Source organism: Dinoponera quadriceps, unplaced genomic scaffold (assembly GCF_001313825.1).
Source record: "Dinoponera quadriceps isolate SergipeBrazil2010 unplaced genomic scaffold, ASM131382v1 scaffold1266, whole genome shotgun sequence".
Classification (NCBI taxonomy): domain Eukaryota; kingdom Metazoa; phylum Arthropoda; class Insecta; order Hymenoptera; family Formicidae; genus Dinoponera; species Dinoponera quadriceps.
This window is the reverse complement of record NW_014555494.1, coordinates 37,426-47,929: the sequence shown is the minus strand read 5'-3', so window position 1 is coordinate 47,929 and position 10,504 is coordinate 37,426. Positions and strand designations below refer to the sequence as shown.

At 43.3% G+C, this 10,504-nt stretch overlaps 1 protein-coding gene across 1 annotated transcript in view; it reads right to left on the bottom strand.

Annotated features, from left to right (window-relative positions):
* LOC106744491 (probable G-protein coupled receptor CG31760) overlaps positions 1–10,504 on the bottom strand; it is a 33,304-nt gene that overhangs the window by 21,303 nt on the left and 1,497 nt on the right. The window contains exons 3-4 of the mRNA XM_014619321.1: positions 8,391–8,534; positions 6,399–6,599 (exon numbers count right to left, since the gene is read on the bottom strand). Coding sequence (XP_014474807.1) covers positions 6,399–6,599; positions 8,391–8,534 — 345 coding nt within the window. The remainder of the gene's footprint in view (positions 1–6,398; positions 6,600–8,390; positions 8,535–10,504) is intronic.

The window sequence follows — 10,504 nt, the reverse complement described above, 5'->3', positions numbered from 1 at the left end:
TTTTTCCTGCCCCCCCCCCCCCCCCCTCGTTCAGCGCGCACTTTCATACGATATGCAAGAAACGTGTGCTGAAGTAAAAGGAAAGGTCGCGCGCGAGAAACGCCGCAAGATCCGCCGCAGCGGAATATCAGGAGAGAATAATAGCGAATAAAGTGAGTTAAAGTTCGTCCCCCACAGCAGAGCTAATTTCCCGTTCGCGTGTCCCGACTGTTTCATTCGCGCTCGGGACGGACTTATTTGTTGCTTCCGTTCCACCCCGTTTTCCACGGCGCGATCTATCCCCCTCTCGAGCCCGCGCGCTCGTATCTTGTACGTAGCGTAGGGGGGTGAAAAAAGGAAAGGAAAGAAAGTTGGAAACTACCCTCTTAACCTCCTCCAAGAATTACACAGGCTGTTCAGTAATTTGTACGACGAGTGTTGAGGCGCACCAGCTCGCGAGGTTCGAAGCGATTCGCACGATTCGAGAGACGACGAGCTTCCGGCTTGCGAAACTCTCCCCCTTCGCCGATATAGACGAGTAATCCGCGAGAATAAACCCTCTCAAGCGAAGAACAGCCACCCCGATGTCGCTGAGGCATCATCGTTGCTTAGACGACGAAGACGCACGTATCGTGACCCTCCGAAGCGTGAAATTTTCTTCAAGTGCCTGCGCGTGCAATGCCGGACGAATTTCCTACGTCGGTCGTGAATGGTTGCGTCGTCCGGGAGTAGAGTCGTAACGCCCGTCAAGAGTCTGAATTCTCTAATAGGGAAGTTCCGAGATCGGCCGGGAACCGGCAGACTCTCCATATTAAACGACGCATGCGCCGGCACGCGCTGAAATGATCGCGCAGCTTACTTTACAAACTCGAGTGCTCGTTGTCGGCTGCCGAACTTGAGTCCGAGCTCAAACGGAATATCCCGGAATATATATCTGTTACAAGCGAGCGGCGCGACGGTAATTGATACATCACCAGCGGGATACGTCGTTAATGAGCGATCCGCGGTATTGATTCAGCCCAGTGACGTCGTCGAAGGTCGATTGATTCACATGCGACGCCCCTCGATCAAGAAGCACGATTGTTTCACCGCTCAACGGCGAATCCAGTTGAGGGTACCGCGCGATCGATCCTCCTCAGTCAGGCGATCCCGAATGGGAACAATTTCTGTCTCTACTGGAAAAGCTTCAAGTTAGATGGAGTTCGAGAATTCTACCAGCCTGGTATTATACAGTGTAGCCCGCGCGCGCGCGCGGGCTTCATTATTCTGATTTCGAGATAATTCACGTTACGACGGGAACGATTATTACGACTGTTGTTGGGATACACTATCTGGATACACATAGCGTCTGCCACTTCGTAAGACAGATTACGCCGCGATATTAAGCTTGTAAATCGTGACTGGAATATGGATGCTCGCACATGGGACGACATCGTGCGTGTGCGTGTGTGTGTGTGACCGAATTTGCTCACGTTAAAGCTCCTCAACGCCCGTTTGNCCGCGAATTATCAAAAACATGCGTGCCGGGACTATCGCGAAATAATTAAAACATCGTTAACTCGAGCCACGTCAACCCTAATTTAATCATTAGCCTCCTCTCTTTAATTATTTCGCGATAGTCCCGGCACGCATGTTTTTGATAATTCGCGGGGAAAATTTCCGAGCGATTAATTTTTTACGAGAGGAAGCGTCGCTCGTTATTCACGGCACTGTCCAATTCTATCGCGAAACCTCGCTTAATTAACGCGATCACCGTTCCCGTTGCTTTTTGCCGTACCGTATTAGGTTGCTTGAAAAAGAGCCGCTCTCCTTCCCTTGATTTTACTGTTCAGCCAAAGAAGAGCCAACATAACGGCGGCGGAAATGATCCAACTTTTTGATCAACCCAACACGTCCCCCCTGTCCCCGCATCGAGTCGTTTTTCATGAGAGAGCTTAGAGCTCAGGGCTACGCGCGATTTTAATGCACGGGATTCTCAGGACACGTCGCGTGTTCCAGACTCGGAGATCCCATTCGAGGGGAATCAAGAGGCGGGGACGCCCATTTCACGACGCGCGACGACTCACCAATTTCGGGATTACCGTGACAGTATACCGCGAAAATCTGGTCGTTACTTCCCCGAAGTGCGAGATTCCACCGGGGATGGGAGGAGGAGGGGGATGGGCACACGCTCGTCGCAAATTCCGCGAAATTATTGTCGAAAATGCGCCTCCTCCGTGTTTCTCGCGTTCTCCGGGCTCTTTCCGCCTGTCCGCTTTCAATTAAGCGCGCGTCCTCGTGAGAATCATTTGTGTTTCGCTTTTTCGCGCTCGCGACGTTGCAAGCCTCCCTTGAAAGCGCCCGGCCGGTCAGGTTTTGTATACACGGGATGTATACGTTTTTCCAACCCTTAACCCAGTAACACGATTCGAAGACGCGACAAAACCCCGAATTACGAATGCTCCGCGCAGTACACGAGTGTACGTACCGCACAGCAACGAACGCTCTCCCGCGACTCTCTCTCGTCGGATATATTCCGTAATTCTGGAAAAAGAAGTCGTGAAAATAAACAGTCAGTGAAGGATATGTATATATAAAAATATTTCTCTTTATTTCTCACTGATGGCGCGCGTGACTGTCGTTGTCGTTGAAAAATGGCGTGTGCCGGAAGGCTCACGAGAGAAAGTCAGCCGACAGTGTCGAGAGGATCTCAAGCGGGACCACGAAAAAATCGTCTCGCGAATATATTCGCCGTTCATACTTCCAGCCCGGTTGAATTCACAATCCCACCATTCCGCACGGCGGAATTCTAACTTGAAGCCACGCGAAAATTCCGGGGAATGCTTGCCCCGCCGTATATTGCGTTAATTAATGCCGGATCCCAGGGTTACTCTTTGATATCCGGACGAGACGAAGGGCGGCGTGCGCTCTGTCGACAAAGTGGAGGTGCTATTTCATGCGCACCCAAGCCGAACAGCCGGACGGATAAAGGTGTTTGGGAGCACAGAAGAGCTAATTAACACCTCGCGACCGACGAGATTTCTCGCAATCATGCCCTTAATGCAGACGCGGACACAATTTTATTCGGCCGGCCGGTGACGGGTAAGAAAGCTCGATTACCCGGCTCGAATTAAGCTCTTAATCTTTTAATCGCGAAACGGATCTATCGAATGGAGAGCATTACGTGTCCCGAATGCTCATCCGATCGAATTGCTCAGTTTTTATCCGTCTCCGTATGTCCGTCACTGTATGCATAGTGTGAAAACGCGTCGATAATTACCCGGATGAAAAGCCATGATAAATTATTTGAAAATAATTTCGTATTCAATATATGTACCGAAATTTATTTCATAGAAACGACATATACAAAATATTATTTGTTTGAGTAAAAATTTTACTGGCCCATTTAAGAAAACTTTATTATTTAATGGAAAGAACGCTGTTACTTGATATAATATCTTTTAACCGAATGAAATATTATTTGGTTACAATAAATATGTAAAATGAAACAAATAATTTCTTTATAAGAAAATTATCTTTCGTTTCAAATCTTTCATTTAAGGTAAAGACACATATTCGTTGAAAAGTCTAACAATCGTATTTATTAATCGGGACAATCCTTTTTTTGGAGTATGCAAATAATGAAATTTGTTTATAATAAAATTTATTAAATTTAATATGTAATAAAATTTATTAAATTTGAAGATATCTTTCTCTCAATATATAGGAACTTCGCTCATTTTATATATAAATTAGGGTCACCTAAGTGAATCCGCGTATAGGGATGAATCGTACGTCGAATTAAGGGGAGCACAAGGAATGAATTAAAATTGCATAAGTGCCGAAATAATTAAAACATCTGCCGATCAGTGTTAGGACCTCATCAATTTGGTGCGTAAAGTATATTAATATTATTATTTATGCTTGCAGCTTTCAATCATCTGACGATCTTTCGTTATGTTGTTAAAAATACTTCCAGATCCTTCTTTCTATCCCCTCCCCTCTCATAAGATTTATTTCTGCAGCCAGGGTACCTTTTTACGTTGACAGCGATAACAAGTAAATGCTATACGCATATTTTTCGCTGCAATTTTTTTTTTCAAATATATTCACTTGACTATTTAATAGCTCTCGGTAAATGTCAAATCGTGCAGGCAGACCTCGCCATAAAGCAGTTTAATTGATTATTTCACCAAGTATGATATCGAAACTGCGGATCCAATATTTATTAAAATTAAAATACAATCCAGACGTGTAAATAAAACACCACGTTTACATTGCAGGAGTAACTTAACTGTAGGGAAACAGAGTCAGATAGGACGAAATGTTTGTATGAACTTTCTGCGCTATTTTTGTGTCCCGAATTGAATCTTCCGAAGTTATGTCCCCACATGTTATGAACGCGTCGTTTGAATAATTCTCAATGCCGGTGCGCGAAAGCGATCCCACGAAAATACGTGGTTATCGTGACGTAATTATTGGGCCGCTGGAGACACTCGCACATCAGATAATGTTTAAAGAGACCCTCGTACACCATCTACGGAGCTTTGCACCTGGGATAAGAGCCTTCCGTTCTCGCGATATCGGGGGCTGCAATCTAAGCTGTACAAGATTAACGCATTAACCTCGATTTATCCGATCGGCCATTAAGATTAGCTGTAATGCGACATTCACCAACACCGATTACTTCCGTGCTTTTGTCATGGCGTCCAATTATCCCGCCCATGCAAATGAATCGGTCGGTATCGCGCCAGTGGTACGCAGCAGTGGAGAAGTCTAAGAATGGAAATCGCACGACGGACGATAAGTATTGCGTTATTCTTGCAATGTCGGAGGACAGTCCTCGTGCGAAAACGAATTGATTTGCCAAATTGTAGTAGTTTCATGCATATCAAACGCACGAGATAAAACGCAGAGGCTTGTCCGCGCAAAATAATTAATGAATGATAATTATAATAATAATAATGTAATCTGGTGATTCGATAATGCACACGATTTACTCATTTTAACTTCGCAAATTGACTAATATCTCTGAGCAATATCGTTAAAACCTCGTCTCAACTTCATTATATTGTGATGATATCGCCGATGGCGTAACGGACCGCGAGTTTATGTCGCTTCCACGCAAACTAGAAATTTATATGCTTTTAGGACACACTCTAATAGCCATCAAAATTTTCGAAATTTACGGGTACTCGTGCCGTAGCTCACGTGAAGTAGGCGACACAAATATACGCGAATACTTCGGAAGGAAGTGGAATTTTCACATTTGTCTTCATAGCGATTCCTATCACGCGATGTTTGCCTAACCTTCGAACCTTCAAAGTGTGGGGATTATTTTTAAAATACTTTATACGAGCGCGAACAAGATTGTGTTTTATCCGAAAATATCAGTAGCATCGTCCCTAAAGAATACAAATCGATATATTTGATTACCATTGTTTTCTCAACTTGGAAAATTCGTATTGCCAAAAAGGATCGTTATTCACATTAAAAAGAAGACAAGAAGATACAATTATTAGGTATCGGATAAAGTTCGTGCGGTTTCCTTCTTAGCAATGAATTGTCGGATGAAAAGTCGGATATCAGTCAGTAATTCGCACGTGTAATGCATGAAGTTGGTATCAGCAGAAAGTTACATTTACGTCGTTGATATACATGACGTGCAGCTTCCAATTGTTTCAACATTCCGTCGTTTAAATGAGATTAAATATCGACAGCGAGAAAAGTTACAAACTCGTGCTTTCTTGCTTCATGAGTTTAAACTTGGAATTACAACGGCGAACGCAACAAAACGCATTTGTGGCGTGTGTGGTGAAGGCGCTGTTGGCGAAAGAACGGCACAAAACTGATCTGGACTGACAGAACAAAAATGATTTGAGCGATTTAAGGAAGGTAATGGAATCGCTAGAGAATGATACATTCGCGTTCGGGATGTCCATCTGTTATTGAAGATGATGAACCGCGTGGATATGTGCGTGCAAACTCGCAAAAAGGTGCTCCGGACGAGGGAAAGGGTCATCGAAGTCAACGGTGACTACGAGTACTTCGACTCGTACTTCGTCAGATAAAACTACTCCTTAAAAAAAGTTCAAAATGTTTCAATTCTGACCTAAGAATCCGCACATTTTTCGGGCACCTAATAGTAAAACAAGGAAAACAGATTTTAGAATGCCTGCCAGATATCGATCCGACGTCTATCTGAAATCGTTTATCGTGATATACATACAACGACGTAATCGAAAAAAAATAAACGGCGTTTTACTCTACTGGGCGTTGTATTCATGAAAACGATATGACATGTAGACCGACTGCGTAGGCTATTTTTCCAAGGACCGGCACGAAGCCATAGGTATTATTCCGCGGAATTGATCGAAAGCCACGAGCTGCGTGGTTTTAGGAAGCCCTATCGCGGGGGGGGGGTGAATTGTAGTTCCTACCTTAACATGGCCGTATTTCCACGTGAAAAGAACGACGGCTGGCAAGCAGGCGATGATGCAGCACTCCAAGATCAGTATCGCGGTTCTCATCAGCCAGTTGAGGGATACCACACAAGGCGAGCCGTCCTCGCAGGACTCGCACCCTTCGGCGCACGGCAGACATTCGAACACCCCGTTCTCGGCATATTGGCTCCTTTCACCCTGTTGACAAACGCGAAATTATATTTCGCGAAGAGATGGAAACTGGTAGAGCGCCGTACACCCGTTATCTCGAAATTCGTCACCGATCGAGGCTGCGAAACACGGGGACGAGGAGTTTCCTATTCTTCGAAGAAAAATATTTGACACGTCGAGTTCCTTTCCCCGGCCCGACTTGTCCAAATTTTGCGAGCAGAGCAAATCTTGACTCGCGATCACGGAAGTTTCTGTTCAACTAATAGCATCTGCAAAGAGTATTTAACTGCTCCTTCTTTGATCGATCGAATCAATGTTTTGATTATCGACTCGAAAGTACGTCGTGACGAGTGAAAGCTCGTTGCTTGTTTTACGGGGCGAGAGAGGCGTCTCACAAAAAAGCACGTGATAAAAATGTGGCCGCTGGATTTCCCTTTTCTGTCTTTCTCTCTCCTTCCCTCTCGTGCCCTGAAGAAAACTAAAACGTGTCTACCGTTTCCATGAAAGAGATGACACGTCGTTAATATTCGGGACTGATTATTAACGAAATTTGCGGACGAGATCCATTATGAACGTCGCGCAACAAACGCGACGGACCTACCTACCGAAGGGCGCGACTGGAAAAACGGTTTTACCAGCGCAGCCGCGATGGAAATGCCCGTCAAATCACAAAAGATACGTAACTCTCTGTGACAATAGATGCCATCGCGCTTGCTGTCGATACCCATTTTGCTCCCACGGGCACAGAAGTGACGGCTGGCCCGACGTGAAAACTGCGTTGGAAAAAAAGGCGTTCCACCGTCGTGATAATAGAATACGCACGGTAACGCGCGTTACGTCGCGAAACGCTGCAGCCGGACGAACGATTTAATTGCAGTTTCGCCCAACGATTCATTCATTTTCGGGATTCTATTTTTTTTTTAAGCACAGAGAATTGTCGAGGCGGTGAAGAGAAAAGTGAGGGATGACCAGACGTTAATTGTGAATTCCGGTTTGACTCTGTTCTCATTTCTATCAATTGTAACAAGTAACAACCAATTATACTTACGGATGTCCAAAGACACATTATCATTGTGTTATTATTATTATTACATCGTTATATATTATATAATATTAAATATTATATAATATTATATTATATTATATTATATCATTAGAGTAATAAATAATGATATCGTTTCTCTCTTTATCTACAATTTAATCATGCACGTCGTTGATCTGCAAGTATTTAAATTATAAGTACTTCGATATAATTAAAAACGGATTTTTAACGATAAATGTGTGTCGGCAATTAACTAAGTGAGAGATTGTCGTAACTTCAGCCTTCCGTCTCAATTCAAACCGAAGATAAATTTATATCGGGGAAAATTATTCAAGCACACAGGAAGTCCTAAATTATTCTTTAACTGAGAACTCTCAATTTTCCCTAAGTGTATGCAAATGGATAGCCGACGGTGTACAAAGTATTCCCACTGTCACCCGGTTAAATTTTAACGGATTCTTTGACCAACTTCACGTGGTTCTTAACTAAAAGGAAAAACTCCAAATTTGTCAAAGAAACTGTTATTAAAGCCGCGGACGCGTATATTGAAATTTGATGAGCTCGGAGCGAAATGTCCTGTACATCGTAACAACATAATTTCTCCATTTCCATAACAAGGTGGTTCCTATCTGTGTGCGTCGCGGGGAAAAGCTCCGTGGGGAAGATTTAGTATCACCGAACAGAACATGAATCCTTTCGCGGAGCGAAAACGAGTATGCGTAAAGCAAAGGAAGGAACTTTTCGTTGCATGTTTAGTTTGCCTCCGGACAACTCACCATCATTAATTTCTCATATTCTTCCTCGATGACGGTGCCGTTGTAGTATCTCTTGTCTGATTTCGTATCCGGATAGTAAAAGCCTCGTTTGCAAACACATCGATAGCTACCGCGGCGGAAACCGAGGCCGGAAATAGCGATGCACTGTGAACAGAAAACAGCGCCGTTAATCATATCTCTAATAGACTTTCTCCTTCTCTCTCTCTCTCTCTCTCTCTCTTTCTCTCTCTTTTTCTTTTTGATTCTTCGTACTTAAATGCACATTCACAAATCCTACATTTTTCCGAAAACTGAAAACCGAAGAATTTCGGGCGACGCAAGCTTTAGAAACAAATGGAAAAGTTCTCTCACAGTGAACATATTTTAATTAAAAATTTAAAAGAATATGTCTGAGAAGATGAAAGGGATGTTTGGAGGGATGAAAATAAACACGCACACTTTACCGGGACGAATCGTGCGTAAAAAAAAAAATGACAAAAAGCGGGATATTTTTCATGTACATTGCGGTGCTGATACTGTTGTTTATTTGAAAGAAAGGAAAAAAAAACGAGCGAAGAGGTATTAAAAAAATGTCGATGTTATTGCCCATTAAAGCGTTGACATTTTTCATGGGTAAATACCGCGTCGGAACGAGCCGATGGACCAAACAATAGTTCGCAGTGTATTATCGGTGTGCGTGTTGGTAACTTCGCGCGGACCGCGGAAATTAAACCGGAAAAGAAGAAATCGGCGAAATGACGGCGATGAAATTTAAAAGTGGAAAACCGTGAAAAATGGTTCTTACGTTGTTGTCGGCGGGCAACTATTGCGCGCGTTCTTCTTGCTAACGTTCGCGCCGCGGAGAAAGAAGTGGCGTTCGAAACGTTCTCTTCAAATTACAATCCCGCCCGGAGTACGTGAGATATCGCGACCGCAGTTCGGAAAAACGTCGTTTCGAGGGAGAGCGCGCTCTAAAGTCGGGAGTTTATATAACGCAGCGTACGACCGACAGTAATGCGTGTTGTAATGCCATTTTTTCCGCGTATTTTTCGCGCAGTTTATATTGCGACTTCTTCGTCTGAGGAGTAACAAAATATCTGCAAGCCTATGCGGACACGTGTCTCGTCAGTCGAGAGAGAAACATACCGGAACGATACGTGAGAAGTATATTGCGAAAATCTGAAGCGATATTGAAAAAAAAATGAACACTACCGCTGCGCGGCAACGACGAATTTGTTACACACTCAAAGTCTGGTTGCGGGAAATGGTTGCCGTTGGATTCTCGCTGAGGAATCCGTTAGCCGAGGAAGGGAGGAGGGATGCGCGACTGTGCCGATACGATTGATACGCACTCAATGATCTGTAAATGCGAAAACGAGAAACCACCCGAGAGTTTTGGGAGGAGAGAGAGAGAGAGAGAGAGAAGATAGATAGACAGATAGACAGAAAGATGGATAGTTTTATTATCCCATAGAATACAAATATCCTCTTAGGCATACATAAAGCAATTTCGGCTGAAAGGCCAGTACAGAGCGTGCAGTCAGAAAAAAAAGCAACAGCAATGCAAGGCAGTTAGAATGTAATAAAGAAAATATAATATATTAATAATACACGAAATTTAATAATATAACGAATATTAATAATATAACGAAAAAAATATTTAGTTATATTAACTAAATTTGTCCTATTATAAATTTTTGTTCTCCATAAAGCCATTCTCCATGTCTATTATTTACTATTACCTACACGGAAGAAAAATCTGGTTGTATTAACCAGAAAGTTAACAATTAAATGCATTTTGATTGGAGGAAACAGAATTTCCGAGATTATAAGAATCACATTTGGGTCATAAGAACCAGAAATTCTGTTCCCTTCAGCCAGAATGCATTTGGTTACTCCCTTTCTGGTTAATACGCCTACTTTGTTTTTTCATGTAAATAATAATAAATAATAAGCTTATAAAGAGCAAAGCCTATAGCAGCAAAGCAATAGCGAAAAGGAAAAAGTACTCAGAAATGGTGAGAAGGAGAAATTAATAATTAAAATGAAACCCGGCACATCATATCGACTGTTCTCCGATTCACGGAAGGAGAAAGAAAGAAAGAGATAGAAGAAGGGGGGGGGGGGGGGGGGGG